Source organism: Erythrolamprus reginae, chromosome 3 (genome assembly GCF_031021105.1).
Source record: "Erythrolamprus reginae isolate rEryReg1 chromosome 3, rEryReg1.hap1, whole genome shotgun sequence".
Classification (NCBI taxonomy): domain Eukaryota; kingdom Metazoa; phylum Chordata; class Lepidosauria; order Squamata; family Dipsadidae; genus Erythrolamprus; species Erythrolamprus reginae.
In genome coordinates, this window is record NC_091952.1 from 32,001,597 (window position 1) to 32,029,236 (window position 27,640).

Sequence of the window (27,640 nt, forward strand, 5' to 3'; positions counted from 1 at the left end):
CAATTTTATTTTCTTAGACTAGAAACTGCAGCGGTGTCCAAATTCTAACATCCAGGTATGATAATTAACATTTTTATGAATAGCTAAGTCAGAAGCTCATCAATCCCAAAAGCTTCAATGTACTGTTATCCAATTATATTCCTAATTCTGTTCCATGCTTATGACTTGTTAAACCATGTGGCATAAGATACATAAGTGTTAGTAAACTTGTTAAATAACCCAGTTCATCTCTTGGAGAAAAACCTATAATGCAGATGTAAATAACAACACAGCAGCCTAGTATTGGCATCCCACATGTTTCTCTGAGTGTTCCTCAATATAAACACTTACGCCAAAATATTTTCTTCTTTGCTAAGACGAGAAGTGAGAGCAGTCAGGGCTTCTTGTGAAGCAAGAGGAAGCCCAAAACCATTCAGGGCTCCAACAGCATGATAAATCTGGGCAATTGAAGAATCTTCACTGATAGCTTCAAGTAGCAATTCCCTGGTTTCATTTGAAATAGCAATCTAGGAATAATACACTAAATTATATATACATAAATCATTGCCACAAGTGCTTAGCATTATAACTAATAATTGCTTCCTACTGGAAGAAGTCAAGTTTTCAAACTCCTTCAAATTAAGAAACAAAAAGCTGACATGCCAAATCAGACTATTTGTGATGTACAACTCCTGAACTCCTGAATTTCAGGCAGAAGTCTTTCCTGTTAACTTTATGTGAGGACAAGGAACTTCTATTTATACTACTGTTTACATCATACATAAAATTTAGGTTCTTTGAAACCTAATGATGCTGTGGTCTATAAATGAACAGTAATATTTTAGATGTACAGACATTGAGACTGACATTCATACAGCTGATTAAATGAACTATCTTGAACAAAAGACATATACCAACTATGGTGTGCTCCAGGTTATACTTGCAGTCTAAAGTCACTGCAAATTCTGCTTTAAGGCTAGCACTTAAGCTTAATAAATATCTCAATGAGTAGAATGGAAGAAAATATGGAAATCACAAACTAATCACTTAGAGACAGCACTGGTTCTGTAAAAATCAGAAACCAGTAAACTGCCCTCCCATAAACTGAATGCATATCATACCTTTCTGCTTATAAACAGTTTAGTTGAAAATCATCCAGAATCACACAAGCCACTATCAGCTATTCAAAAATAAAGTCAATTGTAAGAATATTAACTACATAAATAGAAATCATATCCAACATAGAACAAAATTATACCTAACTATTTTGAAGCCCTGGTGGTTTAATCTGCACTGTCGCATTGCTTTAAAAAGGTTAAATAATCTGCCTTCAGCTATAATGTTATTTAATATAACTTCAATAACTGTTTATTTTAGTCTGCAAACAGATGTCTTGGAAATAACTGTTGTCAAATTAATCCTAAGACAAACATGAAACATTTGTATAAGAAAACATATTTTTCCTGTAAAAACTGAACTTACCTCACATCCAGCTAGTGCCTGACTTCCCTGTGCAGCATAGAAGAGGGAATCAATACTATCAGGGTCCAATTTAGATTTTATAAAATTGCAAGCAGCCTATTAAGAAAAAAAAGTGGAGTTAAATATGTTAGGCAATTAGAACATGCTAAATGTAATGTTCCCAGTTATTTATCAGGGAAAATCTTACCAATTTTGTTTTGTAAAATACCAGGCTAGACATATACAATGAAATATGGTATAAAATAGCTCATAATTCATTTGTTTCTTTCCAATACAATAACAAAAAATGAAAAGGTAAGTTCCTGTTCTATTCCCATTCTTGCTTATATTACAGGCTGCTTTGCTGCTTCATTCTCAAACACATGAGGCTTTTTACCTATGGAATCTATATAATATTTTCAGTCCATAACAGATAAATGCTTAGTGAAACATGGAGTACCTGATTTAGGAAGGTAACATAAAATAATATGGAAGGAAGGAAGGAAGGAAGGAAGGAAGGAAGGAAGGAAGGAAGGAAGGAAGGAAGGAAGGAAGGAATCCTCTAGTTCCTATAAATCAGAGATGGATATTTATCGAATTAAAAAAAAACCCCACTCTTTCAATTCCTGGTGACTTTATTGATAAGTTGTCCATATTGCTCCCTGGGCAGCCACATAGAAATAATTCACTATTTTTCACCTCATCTATAATCCTTGGAGGTCTCTAATCCAAATACTAATAACACTGAGCCTGTGTAGCTTTCAAGCCAGACGCAGTTAAGAAGGCTGAGAGTTTTTTATGGGCTTAATTAAAATAACTGATACAGAGTGCAAATTGTCCTAGGTAGATAATATAAAAATGGGCAGCAAATGAAGTGTTAGCACCATCTACTGGAAGAATTCTATTGCTAAATTCAGAAGAATTATAAATGTTCAAACGTATACAGAAATTAACTGTCTGAAATAATAGAATACATATAGCTGGATTAAAATATTTTGAAGAAGATAACAGCAACAGGAACAGGCATTAGTCCTGCAGAGAAGAATATATTCTGCATGAATAATTATCAGTTTTTTCAGAAAAAAATTGTGTAAAACCATGAAGGAACATTACCAATATAGGCAAAGCTAATAAACTGAACCGCTATTTTGGCTCAACATAAGGGAGATTCATTCCATTTTAAAAATAAATAACACATAGTCCATTCCTAATTGACCTAAATAATATATAACAGATTATGTTGGTTCCAAACCAACAAGGACACCAGCTCATCTCAACTTTTACTATCAAGGTGTTCAACAATCTTGTCATTCAATTTCATCTGCTGAGTATTATGGCTGAGCTGGGTTTTGAACCTTGACCTCCCTAATCAAACATATGGTTAATTACAACACAGTTCTTTTATATATGCATATTGGTTACTTCTAGATTTTCTTGCTTTTGCCTTATAAAGATGCTTGTCATATGCCTGTCATAAGAACAAGGTTACATTCTTAAGTTTCTGTACTCCACACAGACTGTGATGCAAAGTGACTGAGAATGAGACTGATGAATAAAAATATGGGCAATTCAACTCAAAGAAGCTAAAAAAGAATAAAAGTGAAACAAATATATTTATGGGTAAATAATAAATTACATTACTATGTTAAAATGTGATAGTTCTTTATTTCTTTATATATCTTTATCTATTATATAATATACACAATTTCGTGTCTATTTCCTAAAATGTTAATAGAAAGGGTTCAGGTATACATTAGTCAATGATTGTAAGAGGAATTCAAAATAAACAATTGCCTGATACAAAAAGATAAACTTTTGTTTAGATTTCATTACTTCTCTTATTTTTGAGATCTCTCCCATAATCCTCTACCAGAAGTAGAGACATGTATAGCTTACTAATGCAATTCCATGTATGTTTGTTAAAAATGCTTGCAATAAAATTCTGTAACTTATTGAGATTTATATAAAAATAACGAACAGAATAAGGCTAAAGCATAAATATTTCCAGGTAATAATTCTTAGATTTTAAGAAATAAAAACTGTATAAGAACTCTCCTAAATACATTATGGGAACTGATTGTTTCTCGGTTAGTCCTTTTGCTATATAATATTGTCCGAAAGCAATTTTCAGCTTCAGGAGAAAGAGATGGTTTTGTGGGAAGGACAGGAGTATGTGTTTGCACATGCATGCAAACACCGATTGCTTGTGTGAGTAAGGTCGCGAATGGGGCTGCGGGCACCCATGACGCTTGCGGTGACACTCACATTAGTGGGGCTATATATGCCCATGGCCCACAGATTGGGGATCCTTAAGTATATGATATTTGTATACCTGAAAAAAACAATACTTGCCCAGAGCAAATGGCAAAATTTATGCTTACAATAATTTATGTGCGGATAATCGGTTCAATCATCATGAATTCATAAATATTTTGAATGTCGCAAAGATATATCCTCACCTTTTCATCAGCCACTTTCCCACCTAGTTGATTCAATCCTACGATGGTATAATAACTTCCTTCTAAATCAGTAAATGGGCGATCCAAAGAGCTTTGTAACCTCTGAACATCATGTACTGTGAGATAATGACTAGGAGTCAAGGCGGTTATCTTGTCCACAGTTATTAAGACCAAAATGAAAAATGTAAGATACCCTGGAAAAAAAGAGAAAAGATAAATGCCTGTGAATATCGTTGTTGAGTGCATATATAGTTTTTGAATAATTTTCTTTATCTAGATGGATTGTTACATTATTTAGATATCCTTAACCCAAGGAGAAAAAGTATTATAGTCAAAACATATAATTAAAGAAATTAATTTGATGCTCATGCACAACATGCCGTTAACAAGTTTTATTGAAACAGGCTACCTTTCAATCATAACAAGGAATATATTTGCCAATATTAAAATTGATTTGTTTCAAAAAATATCTGTATTCTTCCAAAGATCTTGGAATGAAAAAAGACAATGTTTTTATTAGCCCAAATCAAAATGCAAACAATTGGCTGAAAGGGGTGAGATGGAGAATTGTTTTATCTCACTTAGGAAGAATTTCCTGCCATCTATAATACAAGGAAGCTTGGAAAACACAAGAGGTGGAACTTGCCATTCAGAAGTTACACTGACATTAAAAGTTTGTCACAGGACTTGAAGATAGACTGCCTCAAACACAGCTTCCCATTAATTTAGAATGACCATCAGAATCAATCTCCTTCCAATTTCATAGTCAAAACAAATTAATCCATACAAACCACCTTTCAAGCTACTCAATCCCAATGTCCTTGTCCTTCTTTAACTGTACAGAGTTTGATAGTGTGCAAGAGAAAGTGGCAGAACCCAAGTAGCATCCAACCAGGCTTACTTATCAAAAGGCTAAAATGATCAATCTTCTAATGCTATTTTATATTCAGAAATGTGTTTTCTGAACCAGATTCAATTTACCTCCACCTGCTGACATGGAGATTAAAGCACATTAATTACCTAACTACAATTACCCGACAGAAAGCATCAGTGAACATAAAAAATAAAAATGTATAGGATGAAGGCGTAATAGGGAAATAAAGCCTTTATAATATCAAGCCTGTTCCCGTTAGTGCTACAGTAGCGAACAGGCTCAGTTCTATTTGGAGTAAGTTGTAAGGAACGCATACAATTCTCACTTGCTTTCAATAACAACCAAGGCATTTCGCTCCAAATAAGGCTCCTTTGTGTTCCTCAACTGCTTTGGCAGGTAGGTAATTCAGCAGGTGAAGCTTTTTCTATCAGCCTTGACATGATAGGTAAGGTTCATTCTGTCGTGCCGAGGACCTTTCCCAGATTCCCCGAGGGGGAACTTACACCCCAGACTTTAGAAAGGGATCCTCTACCCGCCCTTCCTAAACAGGACTGCAAAAAGCAACAATCCCTTCCCATGCCGTCACCACTTCCCAACACTCCTTACCCGGGGCCGCCATTTTCCCCCTCGCCTGCACACCGAGGGAAGAGCCCACTTCCGCCCGAAGCTGTGGAACGTACCATTTAGCCCGAAGTAACACTTGATCTTTAAAAGAAAAAAGAAAAAAGCAGGACTAATATTTGGACAAGGGCAGAGCGATTCGCTCTCTTTCAACCTGTGGGAGGGGAACGCAGTTTAAAGAACGTGAACCGCCGGCTCTGGTGCTCATTTCCCCCCCTTGGTCAGCACGAATGGTACGCTCCGACACGGTGGCTATGGCAATGGGCGGAGCTTCAGAAAGGATGTGGCGTCCGCTGAATGGTTGGCAGTCGAATCCTTTATAGTGAAGGAGGCACATTCAAACAACCCTGCTATGGAATTCGGGGAGAGGGGGCGCGTCTTCAATTCTGAATCTGTATTAATGGAAGTTTTGGGCCAGGTTGGGAAATTGCAGGCTGTCGGGGAGAGATTATTACAGGGCAATATGGAATATTCACATGTATCACTTACGAGACCACATATTGCATTGGCCTCCTTCAGTCTCGAAAGACCATGATAACATGCTCTGGATTCCCACATAGCAAAACAAATATACAAAATATTTACACACATCATTTAGAGACCTCATAGCTAAACAAATGGGACCATTTTCTATCTCATTTGTGAGGATTTAACTGAAATTGTATTCCTGTATGGAAAGATATTTTTTTTTAAAGCAAACCCTCTTTCATGGTGATGATGAATGAAAACTATTAACCCCATAATAGAATTCTTTATTGGCCAAGTGTGATTGGACACACAAGGGATTTATCTTTGGTGCATATGCTCTCAGTGTACATAAAAGATACATTTGTCAAGAATCATGAGGTACAATTAATGATTGTCATGGGTCAAATAAACAATGAAGAAACAATATTAATAAAAATCTTAAGGATACAAGCAACAAATTACAATCATACAGTAATAAGTGGGAGGAAACAGTGGATAGGAATGATAAAAAGAAGGACTTTTTGCTGAAAAAAGAAAAGAAAAAAATGATTGATGAGTTTGACTAAAAGGGGGAGATTGTGGAAAAGGGGAAACAGACCTGAACTTTAGAGGGCAAAGTATAAATGTACCTATAAATGCATCACAATATAAATGTATGACTGTTGTAAAGAAGCCCGGAAGCCATTATTTCATTATTCCCTTTCTTTTTCTGCTTTTTCTATATTTCTTTTTCACCTTTCTATCACTTTTCTTCACTTATTTTAAACTCTAAATGTGTATTGTTTTTAATGTGTGGAAAAATTTCTTCAGTAATGTGTGGGTAAGTGTAAGAGATAACTTGAAATGCTGAATAATTTCTCTACTTAATTTAATGAGAATATATCTTTCATAATTGGCTTTCTACCTGAACATGAACAAAAGGGATGAAGCTTGGATCACAAGACTATGCCTGTCATAATTTCCAACTCTGGAAATCATTAGTGCTATTAGAAAAAATGCAGCTTTGGCCAGCTTTTAAATATTCAAATCTTATATTAACAAATGGGGGGGGGGGTATTAAGTAACCTATTCAGATAGAACTAAATATGGCTCAAGCAATTTATGGTTGGATTTGATGACTGAAATTCTTTCAGATTCTAAATAAATAATAGCCTAGAATAGGATTCTTTATTGGCCAAGTGTGATTGGACACACATGAAATTTGTCATTAATGCATATGCTCTCAATGTACATAAAAGAAAAGATACAATTGTCAAGACTCATGATGTAGAACACTTAACAATTGTCATAGGGTACAAATGAGCAATCAGGAAACAATATTATTTTATTTATTTATTTTATTTTATTAATTGGACGTATAATATCAATCATAAGGATACAAGCAACAAGTTACAGTTATACAGTCATAAGTGGGAGGAGATGTATGATAGGAATGATGAGAAGACTAATGGCAATAGTAATGCAGCCTTAGTGAATAATTTGACAGTGGTGAGGGAATTATTTGTTTAGCAGAGTGATGGCGTTTGGGGAAAAAACTGTTCTTGTGTCTAGTTGCATGTACAGTGCTCTAAAGCGTCGTTTTGAGGGTAGGAGTTGAAAAAATTTATGTCCAGGATGCAAGTCAGTAAATATTTTCATATCCCTCTTTTTGACTCATGCCCTATACAGGTCCTCAATGGAAGGCAGGTTGGCAGTAATTGTTTTTTCTGCAGTACTGATTATCCTCTGATGTCTGTCTGTTTTGTTGGATTGCAGAACTGAATCAGACAGTTATAGAGGTGCAGATGACAGACTCAATAATTCTTTTGAAAAACTATATCGGCAGCTCCGTAGGCAGTTTGAGCTTCCTGAGTTGGTGCAGAAAGAACGTTCTTTGTTGTGCTTTTTTGATGACGTTTTGATGTTGACTGACCATTTTAGGTCTTGAGATATGATAGAAGCTAGAAATTTGAAGGTCTCTATTGTTGATACTGTGTTGTCTAGTATTGTAAGGGGTGGTAGAATGGGAAGGTTTCTCCTAAAGTCTACCACCATTTCTACGGTTTTGAGAAAATTCAGCTCCAGATTTTTCTGGTGACACTACAAGGCTATTTGTTCAACCTCCCATCTGTATGCAGTTTCATCCTTGTGTTGAATGAGACCTATCACTGGTATCATCTGCAAACTACATTGGATTGAATAAAGATTTCCAAGCAATGACAACCTCTCCCAACCGTAAGTATTTTGCTTGTAAAAATTAAATCTTACCACATACAGTATCGTAATAATTGAGGTTTATTATTTATTTTATTTATTATTTAGATTTGTATGCCGCCCCTCTCCGCAGACTCCGCAGACTCCGCAGGTTGTGAGTTCAAACCTAGCTAGAGGCAGATAGAGGGCAGGGGGTTGGACTAGATGACCTGCAAGATCCCTTCCAACTCTGTTAATCTGTTAAATCTGTTAAATAAATGGATGAACAAAAGCCATTAAAAAGAAAAGACTACATGGGGAGATGATGTAATTCTCAATTTAACCCACAGAGGGTGGTGGAATCATTTATTTTTGGTTTCTTCTGAAAGAATTCAAAGCTCCAGAAGTGAATATAAATAAGCCCATAAATATCTTTTGAAATGTTTATGCTAATACAGTACTGTATAGTATTATACTGTAAATGAGAAGCATCTTGTTGTCAAATCTGGACTTGACGAATAGGCAGCAATTAGTGATTAGCTTTGTTCTAGTTAACTCTCAGCTCTGTTAGCTCTCTTCATGTAACAGAAAATCTAAGATGCATAAGATGTTTGCCTGGAAGTTAGCAATAAGGATCTTTTTAAAAAATCTGCTTGCAGATTTTATTATAGTCTGATGAAGTCTATATCCAAAAGCTGATTCAATTGGCATAAAATTGCTGAACCACCATTCATCAAGCTACTGTCCTTTAATTATTGAAGTTATTATTATTTTATTATTACACAAGAGCAAATTCCAAATAGAGATATCATTAAATATTTTGACTCAAGAATATTAACTTTTTTTATAAAGACAGGATAACAGCATGTAAAATAAGTACCAGATGACTGTTAAAATTGTATTTATTACATTTTAATAAGTCCATGAGATTGATCTGTATCCTATTACTAAACTCTTAAAACTTTTGCATGAGAACTTTGGAGCTTTCTCAGTGACTGTAGATGATGTCATGTTCATGTTGCAAGCATCAATACTTACAGAGATTGAGAATTATTTTATATTTTAAAAAATCAAGCTCTTTCTATGCTTGTGTATATTACCAATTTATGTACTAGATAAATGAATGAATGAATGAATAAATAAATAAATAAAAATAATGTAGTATTTGCAAATGTGTGGGAACTAAAGGACAGTTTAAGTCTTGCTATTGTTTAAAGCAAGCATGGGAATGGAACTTGTACTTCTAGCCAAGATTAAAAATCCTGGAACTAAATTGTGTGAATGTCATTTGCACAGATTCAGAGAGGATAAAATATAAATTTACAGCTACTGTAAAGATTGAAAATTCCCCTTTATATCTTTCTTCTCTCTCCTTTCTTTTTCTTGTGCTTGCTTCTTTTTTATTTGTTACTTATTCACTTACTTTTCTTTGTTTGAATTTGAACTATTTTTATTCTGTAGAAAATCTTTTCAATAAATGTTAATTTAAAAAAATATTTTGCATTGATTCTCTATGTGCAATTTTCAGGATGTTTGCTCAGATGTAAGCCACAATGGTACACTGCAGATAAATCTGTTTAAGATTACTGTTGGGATTTCTTTTTCACATGTACATTTGAGTTTGAGGGATCACTATAAAATTAGTCACTTGGACTGTAGAATTATCCATCTAATGATTACCATTAGTGAACTTATCATGGGGATAACTAATAAATGAGGGACTTTTAGTATAATCATCATCGTAATAATTGAGTATTCCTGCCCAAGGTTGGACTGGAAGACCTCCAAGGTCCCTTCCAACTCTGTTATCATCATCATCATCATCATCATCATATAACAAACATGTCTCAATGTCTGAAAAGTTCTCTGGCAGGTGACATAGACTACTGAAATTTATGGAAGACTAAATAAATGCCAAAGAAAACTAAATTATAGAATCCGTACTTGTTTGGAAATGACAGATCCTACCTACAAACTAAAGAAAATTTATCAGGACATCAGAGAAATTTGTAGCACAGACTCCACCTTTATACTTCCTATTTCTCTTACTTTTGCTAGCTGGTTAAGTTGAATACCTTTTAATCTTAGAATGAGAAAAATGGGAGCTGCCATTCTAACATCTTAGGGGTCACAGGTTGAAAACCTTTGAAATATGCCTTCATGAGCTTTGATTGTTTTTGAAAAGATATTTCAAAGAACTTTACATCTCCTCTGCCACTTGTCATAGCTGGAGAAAGCCCCAGAGCAGTGCAAAGTGAAGCAAATACTCAGGTTACTTTATTCAGTCTAAGGAATGAAGGGATACCTAGCTTTGTTAAGTATATTTGAGAATTTCTTGCCCGAGAATTCTCTCAAGAGATCCTTGACTACGACCCCTGTAATTGCAGTCAACATGCCCACCAGCTATCTTTAGAAAGGCCAAGAGGAATGGGTCTGACACATTTATGTTATCTGCAAAGGTTATAAATAGCTGCAGTTAAATTAGCATAATTTAGTCAAGGAAGTCCTTCCATTTCCTTCCACATTTTTCTTCACCCAGTCAGGTATAAAAACTTCTGACTGTTTATTTATTTAGAAGTACAGTGGTACCTCTACTTAAGAATTTAATTCCTTCCGTGACAAGGTTCTTAAGTAGAAAAGTTTGTACGTAGAAGCAATTTTTCCCATAGGAATCAATGTAAAAGCAAATAATGTGTGCAAACCCATTAGGAAAGAAATTAAAGCTTGGAATTTGGGTGGGAGGAGGAGGAGGAAGAAGAGGAGGACAGTCGCTGCCGAAGGAAGAAGGTGAGGTGAGGAGAATAAAAAAAATCCAAAACTTTAAGGCTTAAAAAAAAGGGACTCTGAGGTGGCGAGGAGGAGCACGCGCCTCCCATACACCCGGTACGAGGCTGCCTCCCATACACTGCCCGAGAGAGAAACCTGGGAGAATGGCAGGAAACTGGCTGGGCCTTTGTGCCATTCTCAAATTTCCTGGGAAATTTTTCGGGCTCAGGTTCTTAAGTAGAAAATAGTTCTTAAGAAGATGCCAAAAAATCTTGAACACCCGGTTCTTATCTAGAAAAGTTCTTAAGTAGAGGCGTTCCTAAGTAGCGGTACCACTGCATATGGTTACTTATTCACTTTCAATGAGTCAGGGCTACTTACAAAGAATAAAAAAACCTGAATATAAAAGAATTAAAAAACAGTACCACCTCCTAGCAACAACACACAATCAATGAGCCATTTGATGGGTTCTATTCCATTCTGGGTTCCATCTCATCTTAAACCCCAATCCAATCTTTGATACACAGTGGCAGGTTTCATGAGAGGGACATTTTAATCTGCAGAAGCATTAAGATTCCCCCTTCTTGATTTTTTCTGTCTCTGACTCTGGTGGGTCCTATAGACTTCCTTCTTTGGTTAAAAGATGTCTAGCAATGCCCTTTTTAGGATCAATATTGCATGTACTATGTGGAATGTTAGTTCATTTCCCCCTCCTCACTTGAGAGCCTTCCAAGGCTGAAAGGGGTTATGGAAAACACAGAACAAACATTGCAAGCATCTCCCGATATGGCTGCTAATGGGTTTCCACCAGCTAGTCTCCTTCTAAATAGCCATAGTTCATTCTCAACAGTTTGCAAATGGATTTTCAAGATTGTTTTTTATTTCCCTTCCAAACACACTCAGACACAAACACATCTTATTTTCCAGGATGCTGTCTCTTGAGGAATGTGCTCTGTGCTGATTTTTCTTGATGCCTTTTCAGCCTTCAAAGCAACTGCTAGAGTAGGGGGGAAAACATATAGAAAATAGATTTGCTTGTTAAGTAAACTAATGTAAGTGAGTATGAAAGACACCTTTTTGTTCCAAGATGGTTGAGAAAAGACTGTGTTGTTGACCTAGCTTACCTGCTGAGTAGGGTGGTGGCCTTTTTCTGGTGCCAGCTGAAATCATTTGATGCTGCCTAACATTCCTTGTATTAAAAAGCTTGCATTGATGAATCCCAGCTGGGATATTTCTTTTGTGTTAAATGTTTGGTAGAAATGAAAGGCCAGGCGAAATATCACCTGGACGAAAATTGCCGATGGCGGGAACCAACTCGGCTCCCCCATCAGCTGGGGGGCGTTCCCCGCGATAGCGTGGGAACGCCCCTGAGCAATCAGCGGCCGCTCGGGCATTCTGGGAAAGCCGAGGGGCGGGGCATGTGCCCTTTATCAGGGCTTGCTTGCCCTCCCCTGGCTTCCCTTGCCGACGAGCTCGCCGCAAAACGGACCAGCAAGCCTTTTCTCCGCTAGGAAGAAGCTGAGGACGATGCCTTTTCGGAACCCCTGGGATCGCTAAGGATCGCCAGGGGCAGCTCAGGTTTACTTTGCTTGGGGAAAGGGGAAAGGTGGTCGGATGGCTTACGGGGGCCGGTGGCTCCGCCCCCCCCCCCACCTTGTGTGGGTGGCGGCGGGGCGCGCGGAGGCTTCGCCTGCTTGCCTGCTGGGATCGTGGTTCGGACGGCCCTGTTGGCGATGGTCACAGAGCTTTCACCAGGGCGAGTGCTGGGGAGGGAGCGGCAGCAGCACCTTCCCCCACGTGGTTTGTGTTGCGAGTGCAGGGGTCTCGGGCGGGCCGCACACAGCGTGGCCCCGGGGTGTGTGCCACGTGGCTTGCACGCACACCGTTCCCAGCATGGCAGGTTGCGCCGAGCTTTGCTTTTGTAGGGGGGGGCGGGGCAAGGCCTGACTTCAACATGCCGGCGCCCTTCCCTCCCCCCTTCACTTGAGGCATCTCAATTAGACACCGATCTGCAAAAGTGGTGGGTTGCTTCCATTCATTCCGGTTCAGCAAACTGGTAATGGCCGTGATGTTGTATGAAAGGAGAGATTAGCACTCCCCTGGATAAGGATGGAAGAGGCCCTTGTGGTCTTTGCAACACGCGTAGGGTTAAGGCTCTACCACTTACTTCATGGCATTACTTCACGCACACACACACACACACACAAAGAAATCATCTAAAATAAACATTCTTTGTTTGTTTGTTTATATTACATTACATTCTATATATTGCCCATCTCACTGGGGCAACTCTGGGCAAGTCATGATTTGTCTTCAGACTATTTACTTCATTAGGGAGATTATTTGATGAGGTATGGAATAAACTATCATTTGTTTGGTGCTATTTTAGATGGTCAGTCATAACAAGTATGCCATAAAATTATTATTAAAATGATTTAATAGACTTAAGTCAGTAGACTTGAATCGATTGAGCTTAAAATGAATGAATCAAAATGATCTAATTTTTAAGTCAGTATACTTGAGTGGATTGAGAAATTAACTGATTTAATTTATTTAAACTGTATATTTGAAGGGGTTTAGCATAAACTGATTGATAAAATGATTTATTTATTATGTCAGTATAGTAAAATTGATTGAGCTCGAATTGAATTATAAAAATGATTTTATGGATTTAAGTCAATAGACTTGAATTGATTGAACTTAAAATAAATGAATCAAAATGATCTAATTTAATTTGGGCTAGTATACTGGAATGAACTGATCATAAGAGGAATGAATTAAAACGAGCTAATTTATTGAAACGATTATATGGGAATTGGTTGAACATAAAGTGATTAAAAAAAATATGATTTAGGTTATTAAGTCAGTATATGGGAATGGATTGTGCTTAATGAATTATAAGAATGGTTTAATTTATTAAGTTAGTATATTTGAATTGAGTGAGCTTAAAATGAATTAATTTGAAATTAAACTGAGTTACTGAGGGTCACAACACATGGGTTGTGATATTACAGCGGGGGTGGTGGGGGAAAACTCCCCCCCCCTCTGCCCGCCCCACCAATTCCACAGGGCAATCCGAGCATCCCCTTAAGGCAATTTTTAGCGTACACAAATTTGGAGAAATAAGGCTCCTGTACGCCAGTTAAATATTGGGGTAGGCCAAACAAGCCACTAGGTTATGAGCATTGGTTAGAACGAGACATATAATTGAACCATAATGTGGTGGACATAGAAATGGTATGGGGATTAAAAATTTCATATTTGAAATGCTTTTCAGCAGCCCGGTCTCACTACCATTTGATAACAGTTCTTTCATACCCAGTGGATAATGGCGCCCTCCTATGGCATTTTCTCACAAGAGGGACAATAACAAGCAGGGATAGTAGCCATGAAACCAGGTTAGGTGGTGTTTGAGCAACTGGATCTATGGAAAGACTGCTTTGTCAGTGAGAATGGCTGGTAGTGATCAAAAGACTGTAGCATTACTATAGACCTTGGCCCCTTTTGTTCATCATAGCTTCAGGGGACTTAGCTGGCTTTTGACAGCAACTTTGCAGTTAAAACCTTGGCTTCTGCTCATAAGCGGGTTTAGAAGAAACACTACAACAAATGATGAGGGTTTTCTGCTACTTGGAAGGCTGTTAACCTTTATTACACTTTTATCAAGCATTATAAATTTCTGCACTTCATTTGGAACAGCGCTGCTGAATATAAAGGATTTGTTTCTTCCTATGTAAGGATCTCCTACCGAGAGCACTGTGTAGAAATATATCTTGTCCTTTCTTTGAAGCATTGTGGAATGGGGACCTAAGAAGCTGTTTGGCAGACAGGTCTGGCATATGTTTCTTTATCACATTGAAAATAGCAATTAGGTTATTGGGCGGTAAGTAAACATAGCCTCATGCTGCTCCCTTACCCTCAATTTAAAATAAATAAATAAATAATTGCTCTCACACTTTAAGAAGGGTGACAGTGTTAATATAAACTGTTATGGCAGGTGAAACATGTTCTACACCTTACATAGAAAAATTTGTTTATTAAAGCTTTTGTTGAGAATATATACATGTTATCAGGCCAGAGGTTTACTTTGGTATGTTTTCCTCTTCACTTTCAAGTTGGCTTAATGGCAATCCTCCTGGTCAAATATGCCCTGAGGAATTATCTTTGTTAATTTTATGGCCATACTTAACTAGTGATGTACTGCACTAAAGGAGTAACTTGGTAACAGGGGGTTTTTTCTTATGTGCTTGCTCCTGGGTATTTATTAATGTTGTTATTATTATTATTATTATTATTATTATTATTATTATTATTATCATGATGTGCCAGATCCTGGAGCAGTTGCGCATGGAAGTCATTATGTCTCCCCGAATGGTGCTACTAATATTCTGAATTTTTGCCACATTTCCAAATGTGAAGTTATTGTACTGGAGGCTACAACAGTACGGGTGTAGTTGGTAGCAAGCCCCCCCCCCCCCTCTTTCTGGACAAGCAAAACTGAAAGATACTATTAATACCATAACTACAGCCTGCAGATCCCCATGTCATTACCATGCTGAAGGTTGGAAATCTCCCAAATTCTGGCTAATCCTCTCATGAGTAAGACAATGAGGAACTGGATTGAGGGGCAATAGCCTGGCTCTGTTTAAAAGTGCTATTGCTAACATGTTGTAAGCCGCCATGAGTCTAAGGAGAAGGGCGGCATAAAAATCGAATAAATAAATAAATAAATTAGTCGGCTTATCTCAACCCCCTTTAGTTTTTTCATAAGAAATGTTATAGTCACTTACCGGAATGGGGGGCTTGCAAGAACGCTAAGCATTGAGGCCATCTGAATCAAACTCACGTTTGAGTTGATTTTAAGCTTAATATAATTATTAAGCATTATATTAATTGGTTTTAATGAATAATTCAGAAAATGTTATTATCATAAACAATATTGAAGTCGTGGTGCCAGGATGGTACCATTAATATTATGGTTATATTGATTAAGTCATGTTGGTAAAGCTAATCCATGCGCTAACGGTAAAGGAAAGCATTGGCATGGGCCTTTGCTTATCTTCATAAATTTCTTGCAATTATTTTACTCCCTGGGTTAGCAAGCAAGGCCACGGAACATATGGCTAATCCCCCTGGCATTTTAATACTGGAGGAAGAGTATTATGATTTCCTGAGAGGAATACAGGAACATGGGACTGCGACTATGGTGTACAGTTGGCCCATCAGTGGAGTGAAGCGAGCCAGCAACAGGAGGCCCAGTCTGTTAACAGGGAGTATGTGTGCATGGGCAGGCGGTTGGCAGCCACATGGCATAGGCTGGGGCGCAGGGTACCCAGAATTGGAGGACGGCGCCATCGCTCAAGCAAAGGAATGAAGGTTGGACCACATGGTTACATGCCATCATGTAGGGGCAACAGGTGGGCTTAGCTCTCCTAACAAAAGACCTTGGCGTCAAACTATTTGAGGATAGGGGGAATGACCAAGAGATGGTCCAAGGAAAGGACTCAGATTGGGGAGAAATTAGTAAGCTGCTATACATTGCCCAGTTTCAGGGGCAACGGGCATTGGATGAGACCCAGATCCTCACCCAACGAGGCGAGGCTGTTTCACACGACAGCCAAAAAAAAAAAAAAATGGCCTTTGGGACATGGTAGGTCTGCAAGGTGCTGTCATGATCTCATAGTAGTGGATCATGCAAGGTTCCCTGGGCCAGCAAACTGATGTTAAATAGCGGCTGCGGCAGCCGCGTTGGTTACACATGGTGGCTGACCAATAACGCAGATGGTGGATTGATCACTGGCCTGGTATATCAAACAAGGATAGATGCCGAGGTATGACGGACTCAGTGCAAGTAAAACGATGAAGCAGGGAAGGGTGCCTTTTAAAATAACAGTTAGGGGCCATTACAGGAGGATCGGCAAGGATATCGGGTGGTATTCCCTCAACAATACGGAATGCAGGTTCAACAAGTCTCAGCAAAGTAATGAATCCCGGTGGCAAGATGGAAGTCAGTGGCTTTCATAAAGTAGATTCAGAGCACCTGAGTACAAGCACTCTTGGGATCGGGTGGCTAACACTGTCTTTGTATCCTTATCGTTTCTCTAGGTCCTGGCCCTGCTCCACTTGGTTACGTGCGAAGTGCGAAGGAGCTGCCCTTCCGTTGCCCACAGTAGTGAACTGCAGCCACAGCGTGGCTTGGTGGCTGAACATTGAGCTGCAACATTATCTTCAGGAATGTGGAGGTTGCTGAGTCGCTGGGGCTTCAGCGGAAAGGCTTGAGCTCGGAGTCTTCGTTTGAGACGGGTCTCTTCCGTTGTGAAAAGTCGGGAGCAATGATGGGCCGGACCCAGATTGTTGGTGTTGCACACAGGTGGCAACGACCTGGTGATGGACTTGGCTCAGTGGCGTCAAGTCATGGCAGTCCCCCGGGGTTGGCAGAGCATATGGAACAGATTGTTGGTGTTGCACACGGGTGGCAACGACCTGGTGGTGGCGAAGGACTTGGCTCAGTGGCTGTCAAGTCATGGCAGCCCCCCGGGGCTTGCAGAGCATATGGAACAGATTGCTGGTGTTGCACACGGGTGGCAACGACCTGGTGGTGGTGAAGGACTTGGCCCAGTGGCGTCAAGTCGTGGCAGTCCCCCGGGGCTTGCAGAGCATAAGGAACAGATTGTTGGTCTTGCACACGGGTGGCAACGACCTGGTGTCGGTGAAGGACTTGGCACAGTGGTGAGTCATGTCATGGTGAACCACCGGTCCGTACGGGGCCTACGGCCGTGGTGTGTGGTTCTGGTGTATGGTTCTGATACCCCCACAGGGAGGGGACGCGGAGTTGCCGTCACACCAACAGCTGTTGACGGGACCAGGTTATGGGTTAACATGGCAGGGGGAGGCAAAGTGATCTGACACACGGGCATGTGTTTTTAAACCCCCCCCCCTAGCTTTCACTGGGTCAATTTAGGAAGATGTCAGGAGTGGCAATTTTTACACAGACCTGCAGTGGTGCCTGCGTGAGCTGGGGCAGGCTTAGTGGGGGAGCAGGGGGCCAAGATAGAGATCTGACCCCCTGCTGTGGCAGAAACGGGGCGGAAAGGGTATCAGTAGCAACTGTGTGTTCTCCTTTGGGCATCTTTTGTAAGATGATTGGCACCCCCATTGCACAACTCACGCTTCCTCCACGGACGGAGAGGTGCGAAGGGAGTGCCCTTGGGGCTCACCTACGTCATTTCCGGTTCCGGGTCATGCAAGGTGAGCCCTCCCACATGCTGGGCGTGGCTTTCGGGTCAGGAGTAGGCGGGACACGCCTCACCCTGACCAGGCTTGGAGTAACGCCCATTTAAGTTGCCCAAGTATGTTGTGTTCAGGAAACTCCGCCCCATTTAGTGACCCCTGCAGGTCTTTCTGTTAATATTTAATAAAGTGACCCATTTTACCCAGCTTGGTGTCCGAGTGTTCTTTTCCCGTCCAAGGCAAATGTATACATACAAATATACACACACAGAAAAGCCAGTATTCCCCTCTCTGGCAGCAGAGTGTTGGCTGAAATATTTGCTTAGGAAATATCATTTTCTTTGTTTTTCCTACATAGTTTCAGGTCTTTTAAACAAAGGTAGGCATGTAAGACAGCATATCAGTTCTTTCATTATCAAAATTTTCCAAACAAACACAATCAAATTTAGTGCTGAGATATTTGTAATTCTGTATTATATCTGGATTCCTATTTTAGAATAAAAGCTTAGAACTGCGGCGCCTAAAACACGATCTAAGTATTGCCCACAAGATCATATGCTGCAACGTCCTTCCGGTCAATGACTACTTCAGCTTCAACCGCAACAACACAAGAGCACACAACAGATTCAAACTTAATATGAACCGCTCCAAACTTGACTGTAAAAAATATGACTTTAACAATCGAGTTGTCGAAGCGTGGAACTCATTACCGGACTCAATAGTGTCAACCCCCAACATTTCTCCCTTAGGCTATCCACGATTGACCTCTCCAGGTTCCTATGAGGCCAGTATGGGGTGTATATAAGTGCACTGATGTGCCTATCGTCCCCTGTCCAATTGCCTTTCCTTATATCATATATATATTCTCTCCTTATCTCTCTCTGTCTCTCTCTCTCTGTCTCTCTCTCTGTCTCTCTGTCTCTCTCTCTGTCTCTCTCTGTCTCTCTCTGTCTCTCTGTCTCTCTGTCTCTCTCTCTGTCTCTCTCTCTCTATATATATATATCTATATATCTATATATATCTATCTCTATCTCTATCTCTATCTATCTATCTATCTATCTATCTATCTATCTATCTATCTATCTATCTATCTATCTATCTATCTATATATAATATATATTATATATATATCATATATATTCTCTCCCTCCCATCTACTTCTCTTCTTTTTTACTCTCTATCTTTATATATATTACTTAATGTCTATTCTCTTCCATATGTATTGTATATTGGACAAAGAATAAATAAAAATAAAAATGTTTTGTGCCCTTTTGTAGGGGCAGGGATAGAACATTTCATATTTTAACTAACCTGACCACAGACTGTCCTTGCCACAACCCAAGTAATAGTGACTGGCCTTATTTCAATATTCAGCTGGATTTACGAAATCTTGGTTCTCAACTTTTTCTTCACCACAGAAATCTTTTGTGGCCGTGGACCACGTCCATGAACCCTCAAGACTTCATTCAAGATTTAAATCAAAACATTTCTTCAAGCCTTCACAGCCCCCAACATGTGGCTTCCCAGAGGTCTGTGGACCATAGATTGAGAACCTCTGACATAGAAATAGAAATCTATAGAAATATCATCTGTGTTTGAATTACCATTCAATACCACATTCTTCAATTTAATGCCCTTTTAACCTAAAGTAAAGTTCTGGGATTGTGGTTTTTAGAAATTAGTGTTAGCATTCCACCCCGGGCTTATAACCAATGTTAGAATCCTAAAAACAGATTATATGTGGCAGTGGTGATTGCTCAGCCAATAACACAAACTAATATAAGTAGAGTATAAATATCATTTACAATGTATAAAATAGAGTAATCAGTAAATAGTCAACTTCATACATATCCAAGTCAAACTATCATATACAAACCAGATATCAGAATATACAGTTCTACACATACAGCAGGTAACCATTAATATTTCCCTTCAGAACACACAGTTCTATATACTGTATATATACTGTACAATTCTACAATATACCTCTCCTGCAGAACACATAGTTCTATATAATACCGTGAGTATTACTTACATACATAATACATAGACCAATATTTAGCACACAGCAAGTCTATAGGTCAACATTTAGCACACAACAATATTTAGCACACAGCAAGTATAGTCACACAGACAAAAACTAGTGGAGAGTGAGATCAGGGAATTAGTGTTAGCAAGAACAATAGAGCAATAGCAAGCATTAGCAAGACTAACTGCAATGGAGCGATGGAGGAAGAGTAAGTCTGAATCTGATCGAACACTTGTAAGAGCTTTTATTAAGACTTACAAAGTGGCGCTCAAGGCGGCAAGATGCGCGTATCATGCCGCCTTGATTGCATCAGCGGAATCACACCCGGCCACTCTGTTTAGGGTGACCCGCTCCCTTCTTAACCAGGGGGGAGTTGGGGAGCCCTTACAGAGTAGTGCCGAGGATTTTAACACGTTTTTCGCTGATAAAATCGCTCGGATCCAGGCAGACCTCGACTCCAATTGGAAAACAGTCGACTGACAACGAGTCAGTTGAAGTGACTGGGGCCCATACTTGTCCACCTGTCTGGGAAGAGTTTGATCTGGTGACACCTGATGAAGTGGACAAGGCCATTGGAGCTGTGAGTTCCGCCACCTGTTTACTGGATCCGTGTCCCTCCTGGCTGGTTTCGGCCAGCAGGGAGGTGACACGGAGCTGGGTCCAGGAGATTGTCAACGCTTCCTTGGGGAGGGGATCCTTTCCAACACCCTATAAAGAGGCGCTTGTGCACCCCCTCCTCAAGAAGCCTTCCCTGGACCCAGCCGTACTTAATAACTATCGTCCAGTCTCCAACCTTCCCTTTATGGGGAAGGTTGTTGAGAAGGTGGTGGCACTCCAGCTCCAGCGGTCCTTGGAAGAAGCCAATTATCTAGGTCCCCAGCAGTCGGGTTTCAGGCCCGGTTACAGCACGGAAACTGCTTTGGTCGCATTGATGGATGATCTCTGGCGGGCCCGGGAGAGGGATTTATCCTCTGTCCTGGTGCTTCTTGACCTCTCAGCGGCTTTCGATACCACCGACCATGGTATCCTTCTGCGCCGGCTGGAGGGGTTGGGAGTGGGAGGCACTGTTCTTCAGTGGTTCTCCTCCTACCTCTCCGGTCGGTCACAGTCGGTGTTAGTGGGGGGCCAGAGGTCGACCCTGAGGTCTCTTCCTTGTGGGGTGCCTCAGGGGTCGGTCCTCTCCCCCCTGCTATTCAATATCTACATGAAACCGCTGGATGAGATAATCCAAGGGCATGGGGTGAGGTATCATCAGTACGCTGATGATACCCAGCTTTACATCTCTACCCCATGTCCAATCAACAAAGCAGTGGAAGTGATGTGCCGGTGTCTGGAGGCTGTTGGGGCCTGGATGGCTGCCAACAGACTCAAACTCAACCCTGATAAGAAGGAGTGGCTGTGGGTTTTGCCTCCCAAGGACAATCCCACCTGTCCGTCCATCACCCTGGGGGGGATTATTGACCCCCTCGGAGAGGGTCTGCAACTTGGGTGTCCTCCTCGATCCACAGCTCACATTAGAGAACCATCTTTCAGCTGTGGCGAGGGGGGCGTTTGCCCAGGTTCGCCTGGTGCACCAGTTGCTGCCCTATTTGGACCGGGACTCACTACTGACAGTCACTCATGCCCTCATCACCTCGAGGTTCGACTACTGTAATGCTCTCTATATGGGGCTACCTTTGAAAAGTGTTCGGAAACTTCAGATCGTGCAGAATGCAGCTGCGAGAGCAGTCATGGGCTTCCCTAGGTATGCCCATGTTACACCAACACTCCGATCAATTTCCGGTCACAATTCAAAGTGTTGGTTATGACCTTTAAAGCCCTTCATGGCATCGGACCAGAATATCTCCGAGACCGCCTTCCCAGGGACCGAACAGGTCCCACAGAGTGGGCCTTCTCCGGGTCCCGTCAACTAAACAATGTCGGTTGGTGGGCCCCAGGGGAAGAGCCTTCTCTGTGGTGGCCCCGACTCTCTGGAACCAGCTCCCCCCAGAGATTAGAACTGCCCCTACCCTCCTCGCCTTTCGCAAACTCCTTAAAACCCACCTTTGTCATCAGGCATGGGGGAACTGAGATATCTCCCCCGGGCCTATACAATTTATGTATGGTATGCTTGTGTGTATGTCTGTTTAATAATGGGTTTTTTAAATATTTTAAACTGTAAATTATTAGATTTGTTATAAACTGTTTTTATTGTGTTGTGAGCTGCCCCGAGTCTGCGGAGAGGGGCGGCATACAAATCTAATTAATAATAATAATAATAATAATAATAATAATAATAATAATAATAATAATAACCACAACAACAACAGAGAGCAACACATCTGACTCCCTTTTATGGCTAATTGCAGCCCTAGCCCTTAAAGTAACATTATATTAATTTTCCAAACATACATTGCTGGTTAGTTCATGGATTGACAAACCCAACCAGTGAAGTACGTAGTACTGACAATGGCATCACAAGTATGTTTCAAAAATCTTTTTAATATGTTGCAAGAAGCTCCAACATGAATACCAAAAATGTCGAGAGGACAAAGAAAAAAGCATGGATAATAGCTATCTTAGATCAGTTACAGGCAACATAATAGATTTGTTAGGTAGTATATTGGGTAACAACTTGCCACAGTGGTAACCAGAGAAAGGTAAATATCTTTTGTACTCCATGGAGGTGAAAATGCAGCTTTTATAAGGAATATCAATATTTAGGGAGAGGGCAGAAACGCAGAATCTCCATTTAAAAGATCTCAACAATGTAAGAAACCTTCACCTGAGTCCTGTATGTAGTGATAGGTGAATTGTCTGACTTAGCCACTGAGCATATGCATTAAATTAACTCAGACACTGGCATTTACAATCATACAATAATAACACATCCACACACTGGTCATACCAAACTAAGTTCCAGTAAGGAGGACAGGTTAATTTTTAGCAGAAAAACTTTTTTTGTATTGTACAAAACAAATTTCTGGGTTGGTCATATGATTGAAGAGATCCCATTCTTTAACTCTGTGACTGAGATACTACATTATGCCAGCAACTTTTGCACCTGGAGAATTATATACAGCTTCTGATTTCATATAACTCCAGGGGCCCAATACAATAAATTACGCCATGTTCTGCTTTAATATGATACCCTAGTCTGTACAATGTGCTAAGACAATGATGAGTTTCCATTGCATCACAAATTGTCTAATTCAAATTCTAAAAACTAGTCCAATATGTTGCCTGACCCAGCCAATTTTCCTGTGTCCTCCAAACACTTATATTTCACACTCAGCTCTAGTAAATGGAGCATAAGATTTTAGTGCAAAGCAAAATAGTTGCCATAGAGTTAAAAAATAAATCCTCTACTGGTTCAGAGGATTTTGATTATTAAGCAGCATAGCATCCTGTCAGCTTCTGTTGTTTATTGACTTGATTCAGCATGTATTCCAGCTGCAACTGTTAAGTGGAGCTATTAACTGGAGGGAGAAAGGGAAGGAGGGAGGGGGAGACACACACGCACACACACACAGAGAATCCTCTCTTGCACTTTATTTTTAACTTGCACGCTGTACTGCCTAAGCCCGAGATGGTGAATCTATGGCACGCATGCCAGAGGTGGCACATAGAGCCCTCTCTGTGGGCACCTGCACCATTGCCAGCTGGTCTTTGCTGCACTAGAGTGTCAGAAAATAGCCTGGAAATGGCCAAAAAACAAGCCATTTTCCAGGCTGTTTTGGCCCAGTTTAGACCTGGAAAACAGCCCCCAAATGTCCTAAAAACAGGTAAAGAGCAGGCCATTTTCTGGACCATTTTCAGGCTGTTTTTCAGACCAAAACAGCTTGAAAATGTCCTGAAAAACAACCTGAAAATAGCCCCAAAAACTGCCTAAAACAGGCAAAAAGCAGGAATGCACTTGCTGGCCAGCCGGTCTTTGGGTTTCCAGTGCTCCGGCGTATGCAACTGCATGCACATGCACGTGTGTTCCAGTTTGGGCACTCAGTGCTGAAAAGGTTTGCCAACACTAGCCTAAGCAATTTACCAATGGTTTGGATGAACCAGTGAGAACTGGCTGCTTTTTACCTATGCCATGAGCCCATGTTCTGGGAGAATATTAGCAAAAAGTGTATTATGTCAGTGACTTGTTTTCCATTGGTAGACATCTGGAATGATAGCAGTAGGTGTGGTTTTGGCAACCAGCCAGGGTTTGTTATACATATTGCGGCGGACACGGAGTAAGCACACGGACACAGAAATGGGTTATAAAATGGGTCACATTTATTATAATCAAACAGGACCTGCAGAGGTAAGACCAAGAGGGCGGAAACGTCAAACAAAATTTCTTGGGCAACTCTGGGCGAAGCCTTCTGCTGAGCAAAAGGGGGAGGTCCCCTTGAACTTGAACTTGACCTCCCCCATTTGCTCCCTGCCACACCCTTGCATGTGGGGAGGCTCACCCACCCAGATACTCGACTCTGGGCGTGTGGTGGGTGAGCCCCAATGGCGTCTCCCCTCCGTACCCGAGCCGGCCGAGCCCTGTAGCCATGTTGGGGAGTGGCCGTTTACCTTCCAAAAGGTACCCAAAGAAGATCACACAGTTGCTGAGATCCCCATTTTCCACCCTTTACCGCTTCCCCGTGACCATAGGGACAAGGAAATTAAATGCCGAATAGATTGCCGAATTAGCCTGATTAAAAACTAGAGTATGCTGGACACCCCCTATCCACGTCCCCGCTCCCGTAGTGTGGAGTAGGTGAAAAAATGGCCAAACTAAAGGCGTTACAGCCGCCAAAAATTCCTACTCGGCCCCCTATGGCGACCTCTTGATCATGCTATGTAAAGGGAGGGTGGGTGGGTGCCAGCCAGGCCATGCTGGCGGCAGTGCAACAAAGAGGGAGGCGAGCGGCCCCCCACCCCCTTTTAAACAGGGGAAGCCGCTCGCTCGCCTCCAGGAAGTCGTCATGCCCCGTGCCGACGCAGGGCATACGGGGGCCATGGGGAGCAGGAGGGGTGCCTCCTCGCTGCGCGCCCACTCGCTGCCCCGCTCCCCTTCCCTGCCGCCAGGATTGCTGGCGTCCTGGGGTGCTTCTCGCGCCGCCGCAACCGCCGCTGGTCTGAAGGCAGCCGACAGGCTTATCTGTGATGCTAACTAAGCCTTCACAGAGGATTTTGTAATGGAATGCTTTACACTTTAGCAGGTCTATAAAGTCTGCCTCTTTTTTTTTGGAAGACTAAAGGAATAGGGATTGGATATTACTAGAATTGTCAGAGTTGAACAACATGGCTTACTATAGGAGTGGTTTGACTTACAATTGTCCTGCTGCTTCTTTCCATCACTGTCAATAGGTCCAGATAACACAGTGCCATTGTTAACAATTTGGCTAAATGTATTGTGATGTTTGCCAGTTGATAGTGTCTTAAGAAATTAGGTGGAACAGCAAAGGTTCACGTTTCATTATACACCTGCAATCGTTCTCCATCCATTCTTCCTCCATACACACCGCAAGATCTTTTCTTCTATTAATCATCACCCAATTTATTGCACATTACCACCTGCTTCCTGATAACTTGAGCCCATCTGCTGCACATCTGTATCACTAATGAAATATGGCAGAGATGAAAGTAAGAAAGGTTGGGGATCTTTACTCCCATTCCATGAAAATGTCACACCAAGGGGGACCAATTCCCTCCCCCTCCCCCCCCATCCCAATACTGGGTGTTGCATGTGGTGAAATTCACTCGGTATCTTTTGATAATATTCTGAGATGAAAGGTACCTCCTCAGAAGGTAGCCAAGCTTACTTTCCAAAGCCTCCTGTTTTTACCCTCTGCACTAAAGTCAGAGGCATTTTGGCCATGCTTTTCTCTGTGTGTTTGATGAAAGAATTTGGAGTAAAAGGCAAAATGAATTGGAAAGATAAATTACTTTGAAAAATTTGCTGGAATGATCAAAGAGAAAGCAAACATGGTTGCATCTAGTGGGATTTTAGACATGGTCAACCGGTTCCAAAGTAGATAGTCCATTGCCCTCTGCGCCAAAGTAGTTTTTTGTTGGCATGGCATAAATGCTTATTTTGGGACTGTAATCCTGCACATTGGAAGAAGCCCTACTAAAACTCTGAAGGACTTAGTTCTGAAATGACATGACTTGGATAGATAGTATAGTTATATTAGACTGTAACGCTAGTCAATTAATTTTTTAAAAAAAGAAGGGGAGAAGCTAATTTTGAAAAAACCCCACATTTTTGAAGACAATTGGAACTGATGTGGTAATTGTTGCAAGATTCACCCTTTACATTATGTAGGTGGTTTCTGCTAGAAATAAGGCCTAGCTGCTTATAAATCGGAGTCTTCTAACCCCCCACAAAGAGTGAGTTGCATTGATTCACCAGGCCACGTAGCAGGTGATACAGAATATGTGTGGTCACAAATGACATGCCTGATTTTTCTTTTTAAAGAGGCAACGAGCAGATGAAACAGGCCAGTGATGGCGAACCTATGGCACAGGTGTCACAGGTGTCATGCAGAACCATATCTGCTGGCACGTGAGCTGTTGTCCTAGCTCCCCTCCAATGTGCATATGTGTGTTGGCCAGCTGATTTTTGGCTCGCACAGAGGCTCTGGGAGGGCATTTTTGATTATTTATTAGATTTGTATGCCGCCCCTCTCTGCAGACTCCGCAGATAGCCTTCAGAGGGATGGGGAAGGGAATTTTTACCCTTCCCCGGCTCCAGGGAAGCCTTTGGAGCCTGGGGAGGGCAAAACACGAGCCTACTGGGCCTACCAGAAGTTGAGAAACAGGCTGTTTCCGGCCTCCAGAGGGCCTCCCAGGGGTGGGAGAAGCTGTTTTTCACCCTCCCCAGGCATTGAATTATGGGTGTAGGTACTTGTGCATATGCGAAAGCACATGCCCATGCTCTTTTGGCACCTAAGGAAAAAAAGGTTCCCCATCACTGAAATAGGCTAGGCTACATTGAAAAATTATGTGGCTTTTGTTCCTGTGTTATGCCTGAAAGTACTGCGAAAGTACTGCAGAAGGCTAAAAAAGAAAATAAATAAAAATAAAAATATATAGAGAAGTGACTTCAGAACTTATTTAGAGCAATAATAAGTACAATTGTAGATTTGTTCCTTCCTCTAATGTTGCATTGTGACTCTCTTCTTGCTAATTCATCCTACTTCATTGTCAAAACCATAGATCAGTGTTTCCCAGCCTTGGCAACATGAAGATATTTGGACTTCAACTCCCAGAATTCCCCAGCCAGCATTCGCTGGCTGGGGAATTCTGGGAGTTGAAGTCCAAATATCTTCAAGTTGCCAAGGTTGGGAAACACTGCCATAGATCACAAGTTCATTTTTTCTCTGTTGTTTACAAAGTCCATAAAGGGTTTTCAGTCAGCAATAAGTATAGACACCATCTTTTCTCTAACCAGGCAGGTCAACTTGGCCATCACAGCAAGTTCTATCCACTTTACTGATTCAGTAAAGATCATTGCAGATTGCAATTTTTTTTCATCTTTTATTTTTCCTTTTGAGCATGCACAGTAGCCGAGTTCCGGCACTATGTACGCGGTCACCATCTTTTTTTCAGCTTTGTTTACCC

General features: G+C 40.9%; 1 protein-coding gene and 1 pseudogene across 6 annotated transcripts in view; one reads left to right on the top strand and one right to left on the bottom strand.

Annotated features, from left to right (window-relative positions):
- Positions 1-5,641, bottom strand: part of RPN2 (ribophorin II) — a 37,815-nt gene extending 32,174 nt beyond the window's left edge. Inside the window, exons 1-4 of one of the 6 annotated variants that reach the window (XM_070744732.1) lie at positions 5,380-5,641; positions 3,900-4,093; positions 1,462-1,557; positions 331-506 (exon numbers count right to left, since the gene is read on the bottom strand). In XM_070744732.1, coding sequence (XP_070600833.1) covers positions 331-506; positions 1,462-1,557; positions 3,900-4,093; positions 5,380-5,392 — 479 coding nt within the window. In that variant the 5' untranslated portion in view covers positions 5,393-5,641. Of the gene's footprint in view, positions 1-330; positions 507-1,461; positions 1,558-3,899; positions 4,094-5,089 lie in introns of all 6 variants that reach the window. The other 5 variants (XM_070744731.1, XM_070744730.1, XM_070744727.1 and 2 more) reach the window with 5 other exon arrangements.
- Positions 5,642-12,868: 7,227 nt separating this feature from the next.
- On the top strand, positions 12,869-12,984 carry LOC139166109 (U6atac minor spliceosomal RNA; annotated as a pseudogene).
- Positions 12,985-27,640: the final 14,656 nt, after the last annotated feature.